The 17,500-nt window shown below is 43.8% G+C and overlaps 1 protein-coding gene across 1 annotated transcript in view; it reads right to left on the bottom strand.

Annotated features, from left to right (window-relative positions):
• Nucleotides 1-14,822: 14,822 nt before the first annotated feature.
• The window catches only part of LOC308079166 (protein NLRC3-like), a gene marked incomplete at both ends in the record, with an annotated part of 22,751 nt that continues 20,073 nt past the window's right edge, over nucleotides 14,823-17,500 (bottom strand). Inside the window, one exon of the mRNA XM_080420546.1 lies at nucleotides 14,823-14,876. Coding sequence (XP_080276672.1) covers nucleotides 14,823-14,876 — 54 coding nt within the window. The remainder of the gene's footprint in view (nucleotides 14,877-17,500) is intronic.

Raw genomic sequence — 17,500 nt, 5'->3', positions numbered from 1 at the left:
GCCTCCTCCTGGTTCTCTGTCGGTAGAGCAGGTGGAACGGCGGCCAGACGTGGAACGGCGGAAGACACGGGATCCTTCTCCACCACCACGTCTGAGAACGCCTGGAGTCGACTGGGCGGGTGCGAAGCGACCGCCGCGGGACCGTCCGCCTCTGTAACCGCCATGTTGTGGCTGACGCCGACGCTACGTCCAACCGTCCTCTGCTCCTCAGAGTCACCGGTGTGGCTGCTCTCGCTGTTCTCTCGGTTCCGCGACTTCGGGATGGACCTCCCGGGGACGGGCTCCCCGTTGCTCACGTCCACCAACGACCCGCAGATATCTGCCGGTGACGTGATGTGACGACCGCACTTCAAAGTTGTCGTGTTTATCGTCACCTTCTTGGGTTTGACCGTGTGAGAGAAATAGATGGTGGGCAAGCAGCTGCTGCCTCCCTCGCTGTCATCTTCCTCCTCCTCCTCCTCCTCCTCCGCCTTGTGTACGCCGGGCGGTGCTTGACCACTGACCCGGTCGTCATTGGTCACGGAGCCCCGGCATGTGCTCTGACTCGGCCCGCTCGGCAGAGCGTCACGTCCCTCTTTCTTCTTCTCCTCGGGGGAAGAGGACGCCGTGTCCTCGCCGTTTGTGTCGGCTTTGTCTGACGTTCCGTCCCGTTCCCGTTGTTCCTGCTTCTGCCGTTCCTCGCGTTCTTCCTGTTTCTCCATCTCCTCCAGCTTGGCCCACAGCTCCTCCTCAGACAGGACTCCTCCGCTACTCCCTTTGTCTCCGTCCCCTCCTCCTTTGTCTCCGTCCCCTCCTCCTCCGTTCTCTGTTGGATTCACAACGGCGCCCGATTTGGGTCTAGAGTTGGGCTTGAGGGCCACGCGCCGCTTTCCTTTGGTGACAGCGGGTCCATTGCTTCTGACCTCTTCTCTGATATCAAATTTAATCTCTGCTTTGTTCTCTCCACCTTTGGTTTCCAGGGCTTTCATTATATTGCACAGGGCATCGAGTTCGGCCCCGGAACACCTCATGCTGCGGTCAAGAGATCCTGTGGGTCAGCCTGTTTAAAAGAGCCCTCAGCTTTATGCTGACCAGACGCCTGGCCTGACATCACACACAACACAAACTGTTGCCATGCATGCATAACGATCAGTGGTGGAAAAAGTACTCAAATGTTTTACTTAAGTAAAAGTATCAATACTGCAATGTAGAAATACTCTGTTACAAGTAAAAGTCCGGACTTCAAAATGTACTTGAGTAAAAGTACAAAAGTATTGGCATCAAGATGTACTTAAAGTACCAAAGGTAAAAGTACTCATTATGCAGAATGTCCCATTTCAAGTTTTCAAATGTATAAACATCTTTTGAAAATAGCAGATCTACAAGCTCACAATGTGTCGCGATGTGACGCATGATCGGCTATTTTCAAATGGCCGAAATGTATATAGGGCTGAAGTTGTTAATGTATGTTTTGTAATAATAATAAAAATCTACAAAGTAACTTGTAAGTTTTCAAATAATTGTAGTGGAGTAAAAGTGCAATATTTGCCTCTGAAATAGAATAGAGTAGAAGTAAAAGTACTGAAAGTGGGAAATACTCCAGTAAAGTAAAAATTCCTCAAAAGTGTACTTAAGTACAGTACTGGAGTAAATGTACTTAGTTACTTTACACCACTGCCATGCATGCATAACGATCAGTGGTGGACGGTAAGGTTTTCCTCCTTCAGCATGTCCATCAATCACTGTGAGTGGGAAGGTGATAATGAAGCACAGAACCATAATATTGATATGAATACTGACACATTATAAAGCACAACCAGGACCTTATACTGGCCTTTAGTTTGTCAGTCTTTAAACAAACATGATAAAGAGAGCTATACATACAAAACAAATAATCTATTTCTAGCCCTGAGCGGACAAATACATTCAGTAGACACAGACAGGATGAGCCATACATTGCAATAATTACTGGAGTATTTTACATTTTTACTTTTACTTCTACTCCACTACATCTCAGAGTCAAATATTGTACTTTTTACTCCACTACAATTATTTAAAATTGTAGTGGAGTAAATCATTATTTTAAATATTTAAAACTTACTAGTTACTAGTTACTTTGTAGATTTGCATTATTATTACAAAACATGCATTAACCAATTCCCTATACTTTACTGTGTCTGTATCTACAAACTTGTTGATCGGCTATTTTCAAAAGATTTGAACATTGAACTTGTGAAATGGGACATTCTGCATAATGAGTACTTTACGTATATTTCGATGCCAATACTTTTGTACTTTTACTCAAGTAAAGTTTAAATACCAGACTTTTACTTGTAACTGAGTATTTCTACATTGTGGTATTGATACTTTCACATAAAAAATGTCAGTACTTTTCCCACCATACCATCCACTGTGATATCTCTTACAGTAGCTAATCAGAATGAGCTCAGAGCCACTGCAGAATACATTCTCTGCCTTGCTGTCAGAGCAGCTTCCCTGTAAACCTGAGTGATTTCACATGGGCTTTATTCAGTGGCGTAAAGTAACTAAGTACATTACTCAAGTAATGTACTTAAGTAAAATGTTTAGGTATTTTTTACTTTAGTGGAGTATTGCCAATTTTCAATTCTTTTACTTCTACTCCACTACACCTCTGAGGAAACTATTGAACTTTTACTCCACTACAATTATTTGAAAACTTTAGTTACTAGTTACTTTACAGATATGAATTATTATATTATAAAACATACATTAACCACTTTAGCCCTATTTTATACCTAGGCTATTTGAAAATAGCAGCTCTACAAGCTCACAACGCGTCGCATCGCGACACGTTGTGAGCTTGTAGATCTGCTATTTTCAAACATTTTAGTACCTTTACTTTTGGTACTTTAAGTACATTTTGATGCCAATACTTTTGTACTTTTACTCAAGTAAATTTCGACTTTTACTTGTAACAGAGTATTTCTATATTGCAGTATTGGTACTTTTACAGGGTCCCCACACATTTTTAGCAATGAATTTCCAAAACTTTTCCAAAACTTTTCCAGAATATTTAGCCCAATTTCCAGGCCTATATAACAATCATTCAGCGCAATAATGTGTCTCTTACTCCTATGTAGAATGCCCAAAGACAGGCAGTGTAGCAAAAATAAAGCATAGAATATAGAATAGTACAATTTCATTCAAAATTTCGTGCAAAATTAGGGCATAGCTCACTGGAAGACTCATTATGGCATCCGTATGACTTATTTTATTTAAATAATATATGCCATCACACAGCCCGTTCGGCGAAAAACTACTTATGTTACATATTTCGTGTAATGTTATACATGTTTATGAAAATGTTTTGTATTAACAAAATCAATAGCCAAAAATAATGCATAGCCAAATATTTTTCCAGGACCCTTGATAAATTCCAGGACCTTTGATCAATTCCCAAACTTTTCCAGTACTGGATTTTTTTTTTTTCAATTTCAAAATATTTCCAGGAATTTCATGACCGTGGGGACCCTGCTTTTACTTAAGTAAAGAATTTGAGTACTTTTCCCACCACTGGCTTTATTCTAGTTTCTCTAACAAGACTCAATCATGTCTCTTGAAAGAACCCAACCGAACCCAGAGGAAAGGAGGGACACACAGAAAAACAGTACAGGGGAAAAGAAAGAGAGAAAGAAATAAAAGTTATGGACAGCTGGGCTGCTTTCTGTCCACTGTGTGTGAATTATGGAATAGTTCACCAATTAAATATTGAAATGGAGAAGCGGCGGCGAAGCAAATCCTATAGGCGGGGCAGTGGTGTTTCTAGATGTTTTTCCATGGGGTGGCCCTATCGGGAGGGAACTGCCTTCCATTCCGACATCTCACTACTCCGACTAGTGGCTTCCGCGTGCGGTTAGGGTTAGGGTTAGGGTTAGGTATAGGGTTAGTAACCGTTGGAAAGGCGACATGTCGGAAAGCCGACATGTAACCCTATCGGGGCACACACAGGCACACGTAGGCTTTCACAGCTTGGCTCTAGGCCGTGACAAACATTGGGGAGGAGACAAAAGCCTCCTGGAGGCACCGGGCCCAGGTGCTTTCCAATGAATAATCAGCCCCACCCTGCTCCCCTATAGGGCAAGAGTTAATTCAAGGCATTCACACCCACAACCACCCAGACTAAAATATGGGGCATCACAAGGCCTACACATGTGCGTGTGTGCACGCGCATCAGAATAGCATTAATGTCTGACCATTTTTGTCTCCAGTACAACCCATTTATCTACTTTATTAACTAACACTACAGTGTCTTACTGTGTGCGGACGCCAGGGCTAACGACCACATTAACCCTGGCGTCCCTATTTTGTGGCAACATTTCAAAACTATTACCCATTAAGACCCGAGGCCGATTCTACAAATGGCTTCTAAATCAGTAGTTCCCACACTTTTTCGTGCCAAGGAGAATGATGTGTATTTTGTTCACGCGCGCGCACGCTCCGCGCACACGCTAGGCACGGATACACGCGTGCATGCATGCGCATACAGCACCCATAACCTATAACGTCTTCCCACGGCCCTGAGCGTGAATATATCAAACATATACATGTTAATTCAGACTGACCAGGAACAAGGATAAAACATCATATCATCAGAAGCAGAGGCATGGATAACCCCCCCCCCCCCTCCCCTTAGCAAACAACTGATAATAAAATGTAGACTACAGAGGAAAATAACTCAGTCTCAGGATGGCCGCTGAAACATGGCAGCGGTAGATCGCGTGAAGTTTGAGTTCCCCTGTGACCAATCAGTATCATTTTGTAAGTGGCTTACTGTAATAGTTCATCAAAGTTTAGTAATTCATTTCAAGAGTTACTGTTATTACAGAGCCGTGATCCATGATCCCTGCATGCCGCATGTCATCACAAGTCTGTCACATCAACTGAACCAACGCCTTTCTCTTATCTAGTGTGACATGTTCGACATGGCATGTACAATCTCTGTACAAAGATCGCTGTGATGTGTAAGAATGTTTAATACGCTCCCACTATCCAGCACTTCGCTGTGCATCGTCTAAAATCGTCTTTTGACAAATGGGGACTTTAGAGTAAAGACTCCATTGTTCTGTCTTCTGTGTATTTGATTTCTTCTGGAAGGATAGAGATATAGAGGAAAGAACGAGCATAAAAAGTACTGCGTAGAGGCAGGTCAAAAAGACACCCTCGTGTATTGGCCGTTTGTATTCCTTGCCATTTTCCATCTTTCTCCGTTTCTACCTTCTAAAAACCGCTTGTTTTTACGGCCAATATCTTAGTTACAGCAGCATTATTGTTGTGAGGCAGTGTTAATTATAGGGTATAGTGTTCACAGTATAAATATCTCTTATTTGCATGAATTGTCCTAGGAGACAGATGGGTAGTGAGAGTGTGGGAGTGGAGGAGGGTAGGTTGGCCGTGACTAAACCAAATCCAGTGTTTTTGTTTTTTATTGAGCATTGGGAACGCATCCAGAGATAATATACAGCTTTTGAGTCTGTTGTAAAAGCCTGGGTCACATGATCCCCTTCATGTGTCCCCTGTCCCCTAAACCAGTGGTTCTCAAACTTTTTCATGCCAAGGACCCCCAAATGTATTTATATTTGGCCGTGGACCCCCATCTGAAAATGTTTTGTGCCAGGGAATTGTTTTCAAACACTTTCAAGATTTTTCTAATTGTTTAAAAAAATAGCAGATGTACAGCTTGCAGCGCACCATCTGTTATTTATGAATAGCCAACGTATACAATATGGATAAAGTGGTTAAATGATTTTGATGCTGTATTGAAATATTTAGCTGGGCACGTGTGCATGTGTGCGTGTGTGTGTGTGTGTGTGTGTGTGTGTGTGTGTGTGCCTGCGTGCGTGCGTGCGTGCGTGCGTGCGCGCGTGCGTGCGCGCGTGCGTGCGCGCGTGTGCTTGTGTGCGCGTCTCTTTTCAGATGAGAATGAATTATTGTGGTGTTGACACATGCTTGTTTGCTGTGTAAAACGAGGCTTGTGGATGGACAAAGGGGGTTTATATACCATATGGTATTGCATTCCCAGTTATTTATCACTTTGCCATTAGTCCTGGACATATGGTGGCATTAAATTGTGACTCAGCGTGTGTTTGTTCTGTAACTGTAAATGTATTCCCACATGGTAAATAGGAGGAACGTCCTGCTCCTGGGATCCAGCGCTTCGTTGCGTTCTCCTTTTTCCTCGCCTCTCTCTCCTTCCCTTTCGTCTCAATGTACAATAATCTCATTTCTATTCAGTTGCGCTCGTTTTGTTTTAAATTGAAAAGGCTCCAGTCAGTGCAGTGATAATAGGATGTATGTAGGCCTTTTCTATGTGAGGCTCTGCATCTGTGCTGTGAATACGACACGTTTTGACCCAGACAATTAGAGAATTCAATGCACAATGCCTAGCTGTGCAGTGTGTGTGTGTGTGTGTGTGTGTGTGTGTGTGTGTGTGTGTGTGTGTGTGTGTGTGTGTGTGTGTGTGTGTGTGTGTGTGTGTGCTCGTGCACGTGCACACGCCCGTGCGTACGTGCATGCCTACAGTATGTATCTGTCTCTCTCAGTTTATTTGTAGTGTTCATGTAGAGAGAGAGCATGCACATGTTCATTTAAAGAGGTAGTGCCATGGTTTTGCACTTTTTCTGTTTTTCATGTGTCTATGAGGTTGATAGAACTTCATTAAGCCCCCTGGTGGTGTTTTAATGGTGTTTTATGTCTTCTCTGACTATTTTGAGTTTCTTCCTGGAGGCTGAAACCTTGAGGGTCAAACGTGCCAATAGAAAAACAGCCATTTAATGACACAGTAGAAATATACCCTCCCCCTCATTATCATAACACAACAGGTGTGGGCATGAGGAGGAGGAGGGACTAGGACAGGTGGGTGGTGCTAAAGTGGTGGAGGAGGTGCTAAGGTGAGAACCAGGTATACTTAATGAACTGGAGGCGTGCCCACGCATAAAAACATAATTTTAACACTTTCTGTACACTTTTTTGAAAAAAATCTTCCTCCTAGTATAACCATAATACCTGATGATTATGTTTTGGGGGGGGGGGGGGGGGGGGATCACTGAAAATCACGGCACCCCGTCTTTAAGTAAAACAGACTTGGAGAGGGCCCATTCACTGGTCCTTTTCAGGGTGCACATGCTTGCTTGAGTGAATAAGCGTGTGTGCGTTCGTGTGCCTGCCTGCATACAGTACGTGCATGTACTGTATGTGTGTGCGCGCACGAGTGACTGAGTGTGTGTGTGTGTGTGTGTGTGTGTGTGTGTGTGTGTGTGTGTGTGTGTGTGTGTCTGTGTGTGTGTGTCTGTGTGTGTGTGTGTGTGTAGGGGGGGTATTGGTATAGACAGAGACACAGAGCCACTAAAGTCAAATGAAAATTGAAATTGTTCTCCAGAGATAATGCCTCAGCCGCTGTCGGCATGAACCGGAGTTATAGCTCATCACAGCACCGCACGCTTCTCAGAAACTAGAACCTGGCTCTCCACTCCCCCCCCCCTCCTCATGCCAGGCTTCTGCTTGTCCGACCGGCTTGATGATCATCGCTGTGTAGAGTGACCCTTCTGGCCCAAAGCCTTAAATCTCCATAGTGAGAAATATGGAACGCCGGGAGGAGAGAAAAAAAAAGGGGGTGGGGGAGAAAAAAAGGCAAACACATAGACAGGGGAAGCGCTTTTATGACTTCGCGCTCCGTCGCACAGCTGAGAGGATAGAAATGGGTGTCAATTTTACGAGGGGATATAAATCAGGCCCCGGTTTTCGCCCGGCAGATTGCTGCGGCGCCGGGGTTAGACAAGCGAGGCGAGGTAAGCGCGCCTGCCTGCCGATAATAATAATGATAGCTAATAATAATGATAATAATAACAAGGGCAACCTAGCATGCATAGTTGAGCCTTCGTGACTCATCGATGACCACATGGCAGGTATTGATTTAGAGACGTTGTGTATAGGCTACAGTAAGCTGCATGGCCTTGTACTGTATGATGCTGATGATGTGATGATGATGGTGTATTGACTCGATCGGAATGTGCATGAATATTACAATTGCGGAATGTTCGTGGCAGTCTCCAAATTAGACTTTCAAATTGCACGCACGCACACACACAGAAATACTTAGAGGTAGGACCCATGCACACAGCCAGTTATTGGGAGGACCACAGCTCTCTGCTTTTGACGAAATAGTAATCTCATGTCTGCTCCATTATGGATAGCAACTTCTCCCCAGTCACGTAAATCATTCAGAACGGAAGAGAGAAAAGGGCAATGCATTCTCACACCGTGCCGTCAAGCCGGAGACGACCGGGGACGGATTCGTCCATATACTGCAACATTTGACGCGAGGGGACGCCCGCGAAGTCGCATGTTGACGGGAGACATGATGATTTACGATTCTGTCCCTGTCGGTACGCAACTCGAACGGCACTGAGTTGGCTGGAGCGGACTTCACAATGACCAAGCCACTCGCTCGTCTGCGGCTCACTCTCGTGGTTCAAGTCCGCCTCAGACGGTGCGCGTCCGTCGTTTCAACAGTCTTTTAGCGGAGTCGTCACCCTCTGTACAGCGTGGTTTTTAGAACGGCGTACCAAACCGTCACTACAGTACCAGAGTGAGAATGCGTAGAGGAGGGGACGAGGGGTTGGGTTTAGCAATGACTCAGTGCCTGGTCGGTTGTTTATGAATGACGTGTGTTTTGTGACGTACGCCTTCATACGTGTGCCTGTGTGTGTATGACGTCCGTCAAAGTGTGAATTATTCACGCGTGGTTGTGTACGGCGCGTGTGCAGCATTGTTATCGTGTCTGTTGAGTTTATATAGCCTACATCAGGGGTCTTCAACAGGGGGTCCGGGACCCCTAGGGGGTCCTCAGAGTTACTACAGGGGGTTCGCCAAATCTTTGTGTGATATGATTTCTTTTTTTTTTACTTAACCACTTGAACCCTAGCATCCCTTTTCCTGAGGAGAACTTTGCCCAACAATAGCAGATCTACAAGCTCACAACGCCTCGCGCTGCGAGGCGTTGTGAGCTTGTAGATCTGCTATTTTTGGCAAAGAGGTATTTGGTGTAGAGGGAAAAAAGAGCAGACCAAGTAAACCAAAAAGTTGAATCTGAAACACAATATAGAGGGGGTCCCTGCTTCATCTTTCTCTCAGCTTGGGGGTCCCTGGCCTGAAAACGTTGAAGACCCCTGGCTTACATCATGCATGTTCAGGAACGCACTCTTGTGCCGCGCACGTGCGTGCATGTGTGTGGGTGTGTGGGTGTGTGTGTGTGTGTCCACCTGTTTATGTGAGTGTCAACAAGATGAGCGTCGACAGCAGTCGAGGAAAGGAAGGATATTTCTGTAGTTGACGCCCGAGGTTGAAGCGTGGTTAAAGCGCTGAATCAGACGCATCATTCAGCCTTCACAGAATTATGCAATTTTAGCTCTTCTACCTGTACTCACAACCAAGTTAGATGTGGCTCCATCCAGCATTAATCAGCCCCTCCGAGAATGGGTATGTGTATGTGTGTCTCTGTGTGTGTGTGTGTGTGTGTGTGTGTGTGTGTGTGTGTGTGTGTGTGTGTGTGTGTGTGTGTGTGTGTGTGTGTGTGTGTTTCCTTGTGCATGTTGCAAGGACTTGCAATTTGGGTTGATGTTGCCTGAACTTCTCTAATCCTTTCCATAAAAAGGGCAAAGACAAGCACTGTGTTGCAGAAAACTTTGTGCAATGGACTGCAGCTGGTACAAAAACATTGATAAGGGGCTTTTTTCAAGATGATGTTGTACCCCCCCCCCCTATCCCCCACCCCCACCCCAAAATCATGTTCAGCTCATCCGGAGTCTTACTGTATCCTTTTAAGAAATATTTATTTCACAACCCATACGTTCTACCACTATGACATGGTTAACATCTGGATTGTAGTGTCTCTTGCAAGCTTGTAGAACAGTTATATTTGTGGATAGACATTAAGTTCACAATCAGAGGTCAAACTTACTTAATCATCATATCTCAGGAATGGTGAGACAAGAGATGTTGGTAAGGACCAGGGTTTCCTTCATTGTTTCAATTTTACATTTGCAAATCATAACGTAAGCCATAACCAAGCTGTACGTGGGGGCGGCAATGCATGGCTCAGGGGCAGAGTGGCCGGTAGAGCGGCCGGGTGAAAGCCGTGAGGTTCCCAGTTTGATCCCGGCCTCCCCCAGAGTTAGTGTCAAAGTGTCCTTGAGCAAGACTCTGAACCCCTAACTGCTCCTGATGAGCAGGTTGGTGCCTTGCATGGTTTCCTCCTCCATCGGTGTGTGAATGTGTGTATGAATGTGTGTGTGTGTGTGTGTGTGTGTGTGTGTGTGTGTGTGTGTGTGTGTGTGTGTGAATGTGTGTATGAATGTGTGTGTGAATGTGTGAATGTAATACACAATCTATGTAAAGCGCTTTGGATAAAAGCGCTGTATAAATGCATCATTTACCATTTTACGCTCTGTTCTGCTGTACGATTAATTACACTGTTACCCGTTACTCTGGCACATTTGCACACATGAACACTGTAATACCATGACAGGACTAGTACATCCCAGTGACCCAATCCAGTGTGTCTACAGTGTGTAGATCTAGACACTGTAGTAATTTGCCTCAGACACAAATGCAAAGGTTGGCTTGACATGCCAATGTACGTACAGTATGTCTCTGCCCGAAAGAAAAGGGAAACAGGGAAACAGAGCCTTGTTTACAAACGAATTAAACCTATTTAATACATCTTAAATGGTTGTGGAGAAAGACAGGAAAGAGAGAGTCGGGGGATGACATTCAGTCCAGCCGGCTGGGAATCGAACCCGGGACTCTCTGATCAAAGCATTTTGCATACGCACGCACGCATGCACACACACACACACACACACACACACACACACACACACACACACACACACACCCACACACATCAGGGTTAACCTTTCCACACACACACTATGTCAGCATTATAATAGGTGGCACCAGCATGCCACATGCTGGCATTTCTCTGGGTCATGGTGCCAGGCTAAATGCCATCACTAATGAAGGAGCTCGCTCTCTGCCAGTGTCCACAGAGGACCAGTGGTGGAAAGTAACTAAGTACATTTACTTAAGTACTGTACTTTACTGGAGTATTTCCAATTTCCAATTTTCAATACTTTTACTTTTACTCCACTACATCTCAGAGGCAAATATTGTACTTTTACTCCACTACAATTATTTAAAAACTTTAGGTACTAGTTACTTTGCAGATATAAATTATTACATTATAAAACATACATTGACCATTTCAGACCACTTATTTTATACCTAGGCTATTTGAAAATAGCCGAACTACAAGCTCACAACTCGTCGCGATGCGACACGTTGTGAGCTTGTAGATCGGCTATTCTCAAACATTTTAGTACTTTAACTTTTGGTACTTTAAGTATATTTTGATACTAATACTTTTGTACTTTTACTTTAATTCCGGACTTTTACTCATTAATAGAGTATTTCTACATTGCAGTATTGATACTTTTACTTAAGTAAAACATTTGAGTACTTTTCCCACCACTGCAGAGGACCCACTGTGTTCTGCAGGAAATAATCCTTTGTTTGTAGTGGGTGTGTACTGTGTGTCTAATGGGGGGGGGGGTGTTTGGTGTACTGAGGGAGTGTGTGCACAGTATTATTACAGCATTAGTGGTGCCGTGTGTGTTTGGATTGAGTGTCGGCGGTCGGACTACTTTGTGTGGTTGTGTTTGACGCAGTGGTGGAAAGTAACTAAGTGCATGTACTCAAGTACTGTACTTAAGTTCAATTTTGAGTTACTTTCTTCTGTATTTACAATTTTCAATACTTTTACTTCTACTCCACTACATGTCAGGGAAGGGAAATATTGTACTTTTACACACTACAATTACATGAAGTTACTAGTTATTTTGTAGATTTTGATTATCATGACATTACATTATTAACACACATTAACCTATTCAGCCCTACACTGTATATATTTCAGGCATTTGAAGATAGCCGATCTACAAGCTCACAATGCGATGCAACGCATCTTGTGGATCTGCTAAAGATTTGTATACATTTTGAACACAATGACTACTTTACCTTTTGGTACTTAAATTAAAATTAAATGTGTACATTATCGGTTTGATGTGATTGAATGACGTTCTCTTACAATGGTTCATGATATCCTGTGACAACATCATATTCTCACTCTCTATTTTGTACAAAATAATATATATATTTGTAAAATGGTCTCCAGTAAAGTAAAGTATACATGATTCGAACATGCTTAAACATTCCACAATTAAGGTCTAATATTTCTACTATCGCTACAAATTGCTACAAGACCTGTGTGTCCAGTCCTTTTGGGTCATCAACATAATATGAAGGATATAATTAAGTTGATAATGATGTACAGTACCGTACATGTTCACATCATGACTTCATACATATTTTTTCAAATATTACATTTATGCATTTTTTTGCATTTTGGACAAAATAGCCAATTTTACATCGAGGTGCCCAGATTTGAATAGAACATATATCCATTCATGTACTGACCTCAGCACATATAGGAACACGGAAACCATAGAGATCTCTATGGCATATTGGCTGAAAAGAATATCAGACAGGAGAAAAGAGGTGATTTAGATTGTGTCATGATCTAACCTGCACTCCAACTCATTAATGTCATTTATGCCATTCTGTCTGTAAGGCCAGACTGTGACTACGAGACGGTGACACATTTAACTTTCTAATAACTGTCTAAGCCATCAATCAGATTTTCTCTGTGTGAAAGGCAAACACTTGAAGACACTGAAACCCACATTTCAGACCTTTTAATACTTCATAAGGCCTTCGTTTTGAGTTTGTAACGACCAGAAGATACTCTGTTCCATGTTATCAACAGGTTTCATCTATCGTCTCTGTCCGGTAGACCAGATGTCCAAAACCGTTTCATTAGGAAAATAGCCGATCTACAAGCTCACAGCGCGTCACATCGTGGCAGATCTGCTATTTTCACTACTTTTTTGTGACACTCTTGTATGATGAAGTAAGTCTTCAACGTAAGTCTTCAAAGTTTTCAGGCCAAGGACCCCCTAGCTGAGAGAGAGATGAAGCAGGGACCCCCTCTATATTGTATAAAATTGTGTTTCAGATTAAAGTTATTTTTTTACAGAGCCTGTTCTTTTTTCCCTCTACACCCTTTGCCAAAAATAGCCGATCAGCTAGATCCTATCTGCTCTTTTCGGCTAATGTTCCCCTCAGAAAAGGAATTCTAGGGTTCAAGTGGTTAATGTAAAAAAACTAAATCCTATCACACAAAGATTTGGCGGACCCCCTATAGTAGCTCTGAGGACCCCCTAGGGGTCCCGGACCCCCTGTTGAAGACCCCTGAAGTATATGGCATTAATTCACGGGAGCCAATGGAGGAAGTGGAAAGGGGGGGGGGGGGGTTGTTGGGGGATTGAACTTTGAGGCATTCTGGTTCATTTGAGGGCTTTATAAGTCAGCATGCCGGGAGGTCAGTAAGGAGAGAGTTACAGTAGTCAAGTGTTGATTAATCTCTCAAGAACAGATTCTGCTCTGCGTTGGAATCTGTCGTGAAGGTTCGTCATAACGTGTACACACTGGCCTACAAGTGGGCGTGCCTTCAGATCAGGAAGCAGGCCGCGCTTTACCCAATCAAATGTAGTGGGCGGGATTCACGTGTCCGTCGATCCTTCCCCCCTCGAAACTAACCGAAGCTAATTTAACAATAGCGTCCGCGGAGCAGACAAAACCACGGAAAGATATTCACATTTGAACTTACTCTTTCATCATAGAAATAAGTGGGCTTATAACCAAAACGATCCATGTTCTCTGGGAGAAGTGGTGTTAGTGTTCCGTATAGAAATATTGTTAGTGGGAATGAAAATATAGTCGCACCACCGGAAGTGGAGCGGTGAAGGCAGACCAAAACCCCGGTTTCCTTGCGCACGTGTGCTGCGTCGTCATTGTCCCAGAGCTAACTGAGATAGAACAAACAGCAGAGGGCGCTGTTTTTCATTTTCAGTTAGCTCTGGGTTCCCAGATTGAGTGTTGATATGACTGATGTCTGGATAAGGAGCTGGGCTGACTCCTGGGTGAGGAAGGGTCTGATCCTTTGAATGTTATGAAGAGTAAACCTATACAGGAGCGAGTGCCTTCAATGAGAGCTGAATGTCTGGGGACAACACCCATGGCTCTTGGCAGCTGGAACAGAAGCCACCAGGGAGTTGTCTATGGAAACAGGTAGGTCCTACACGGGGCAGGACCTACCTGGGAAGAAGAGAGGCTCTGTCTGATCTGCGTTCAGCTTGAGGTGGTGGGAGTCGACATCAGTGGTGGAAAAAGTACTCAAATGTTTTATTTAAGTAAAAGTATCAATACTGCAGATATAGAAATACTCCGTTACAAGTAAAAGTCCGGAATTCAAAATGTAAAAGTATTGGCATCAAAATGTACTTAAAGTACCAAAAGTAAAAGTACATTTCATTCAATTTCAAGTTTTCAAATGTATATACATCTTTTGAAAATAGCAGATCTACAATTGGGAAAACAATTGCTTGTCATTGGCATAACGATGAGAGGAGAGCTTGTGCGCAGAGATGACAGAGCCTAAAATAATTAGCGTAGAGGGAGAAAAGGAGGGGGGCCGTGACAAGTACAGATCCCTGGGGGATCCCGGGGGGATCTGTACTTGGCAAGATCTAACTCAAATGTTAACAGCGTGAGTTCAGGCGTGTGGCGATGCTAGTTTTTATTCTCTTAACACGGAGAAACTCTGTTCATTAAAATAAGACGTTCTCTCATGGCTGAACGAGGGCTGTGGAGGGGCGACCCGGAGCGGGTCTCCTCTCATGCTGAGCGGGGGGAATAGAAAACCCGGAGCAGAGCGAGAGCGGAGTGATCACATAATGATTCAAGCAGAGTGGGAATTGCTGCCCCTCCACTTCCACTCACATTACAACACAGTCTCATTACAACACAGGCACATATTGCCTTTTGGTCAGAACCCCAGGAAGTCACTATGTGTCGTCCAGGGCCGCAGGAACACTGGGGTTCACTGGGGTTCACTGTGTTGCACATAACTACAAGCAATCTGTTTACAGCCATATACATTTTTTGTATGCTGTGCCTAAATAGAATTCCTTATTTCATGGCCCTTTGGTGGTGGGCTGTGGAGCCCTTGAGAGAATCGCCTTTGTCCCATTGCGTTGCCCTGAATAGCTACAATTAAAGAGATAATCTTCTGTGTTGTCATTGTCCAAAACAGAACCTGTGTCCCAATGGATCCAATGTAGTGTGTGTGTGTGTGTGTGTGTGTGTGTGTGTGCGTGTGTGTGTGTGTGTGTGTGTGTGTGTGTGTGTGTGTGTTGGCTAGACTGGCTAGACCGATGTGTCGGCTAGACTGGGTACCATCGGACGTACCATACAGGCATGCAGAAGGACCAGGTCTGACAGGATAGGGACATTTCCTTAGCCAAAGGGCCCTTGCTGAGGTATGGTTCTACTTCTCTACTAGCCTGGTAAACCCTCCCTCCGGAAATCTCATTTCTGTTTGATTCCAGGAGTGAGTCTGGCCTGATCGCCCATTCTGCAATATTGGCTGTGGGCTGGAGTTGGGCGGGAGTAATACCGTTGACTGACAACCCCTTCAGCCAATGATAATTTTCCCCCTTCAGCCAATCAGCAGTTCACCAGACTAATGTGACGCAACGGGACTTTTGAGATGGCCATGCCCAAAATGGGTTGCCTTATTCGGATACATGGGTGTCACTGCCCGCCCCTACCGGTTCTCTAAATTTTATTTTTAAATAGGCTTTGTCATGATTAATTGACCACATATATGAAGTTAAACAACTAAATTCTATCCAAACGATATCTTATAAGTAAATTCCGTGCCTCAAAATAGAAGTTAGAGAGCTTTTTGAAGTAAAAAAAATTGCGGAGAATATAGCGGACAAGAAAAAGATGGCTGCCGTTCGTGTTTTGGGCTCACTCGAACTCGCCACCTGATTGGCCAACTGTTGCTGTCAATCACAGAACGATGTGCGACGACGCTGATAGGCTCGGTTAGTTGGTAATTCCACTAGAAACCCCCACAATGGGCTATCAGGCCAGACTCACTCCTGGAATCAAATAGAAATTAGATTTCCGGAGGGAGGGTTTACCAGGCTACTTCTCTACAGCCTGTGGTTGCAGTTTAACGTCATGCCCAGGACAGACTACTATTACTACTGTTACTGTTAATACTATTACTACTGTTACTATTGTTACTGTTACTATCAGGATTCATATTCAAAAATAGATAAAAACAGCAGATCTACAAGCTGTAAACGCGTCGCTTCGTGCCATGTTTTGAGCTTGCACAGATCTGCTACGTTTGATACTTCTGTGTGACCGTCAGGGGTGGAAAAATAACTCAAATGTTTTACTTAAGTAAAAGTATCAATACTGCAATGTAGAAGTACTCCGTTACAAGTAAAAGTCCAGAATTAAAAATGTACTTGAGTAAAAGTAAAATCATTGGTTTCAAAATGTATTTAAAGTACCAAAAGTAAAAGTACGAAAATGTTTGAAAATAGCAGATGTACAAGCTCACAACGCGTCGCGACGCATTGTGAGCTTGTAGATCGGCTATTTTCAAATAGCCTGTGTATAAAATAGGGCTAAAGTGGTTAAAGTATGTTATATAATGTAATGATTTATATCTGCAAAGTAACTAGTAACTAAAGTTTTCAAATACTTGTAGTGGAGTAAAAGTACAATATTTGCCTCTGAGATGTATGGAGTAGAAGTAAAAGTATTGGAAATTGGAATTACTCAAGTAAAGTACAAATACCTCAAAACTGTACTTAAGTAAATGTACTTAGTTACTTTTCCACCACTGGTGACCGTCCACCACTGCTAGCATAGTGTGCACCGAGCTGGCCAGAGGCCTGCTCCACTAATAAACCAACACAGCGCTGTGACTGTCTGGCACACACACACACACACACACACACACACACACACACACACACACACACACACACACACACACACACACACACACACACACACACACACACACACACACACACACACACAGGGCCATGATGATGAATACTATACTGTTCCCCTGCCGTCATAATGTCTGTCCTCTGGTGGCCGGGATGCTGGATTTGCCTTTATTCTATTTTTATTTATTTTTATTTGTGTTTGGCTGTGAGTATTGATGAAGCTGAAATGGAATTGCTTGCTCTGTATTATCTGGCTATTGCTCACAGCCATGTGTGTGTGTGTGCGTGTGTGTGTGTGTGTGTGTGTGTGTGTGTGTGTGTGTGCGTGTGTGTGTGTGTGTGTGTGTGTGTGCGTGTGTGTGTGTGTGTCCGTGCATGCTTGCACACACACGCATGTATGCACACGTGCGAGTGGAACATAATGCATATAGATATCTAAACTCTGACACGCTGCAGCCAAAGAGATTTGTGCGTTTGCAATC

The sequence above is a fragment of the Gymnoscopelus braueri genome (genome assembly GCF_963280865.1).
Source record: "Gymnoscopelus braueri genome assembly, chromosome: 23".
NCBI lineage: Eukaryota > Metazoa > Chordata > Actinopteri > Myctophiformes > Myctophidae > Gymnoscopelus > Gymnoscopelus braueri.
Note: the sequence above shows the minus strand (reverse complement) of the source record. Positions and strands in the feature narration are given on the sequence as shown.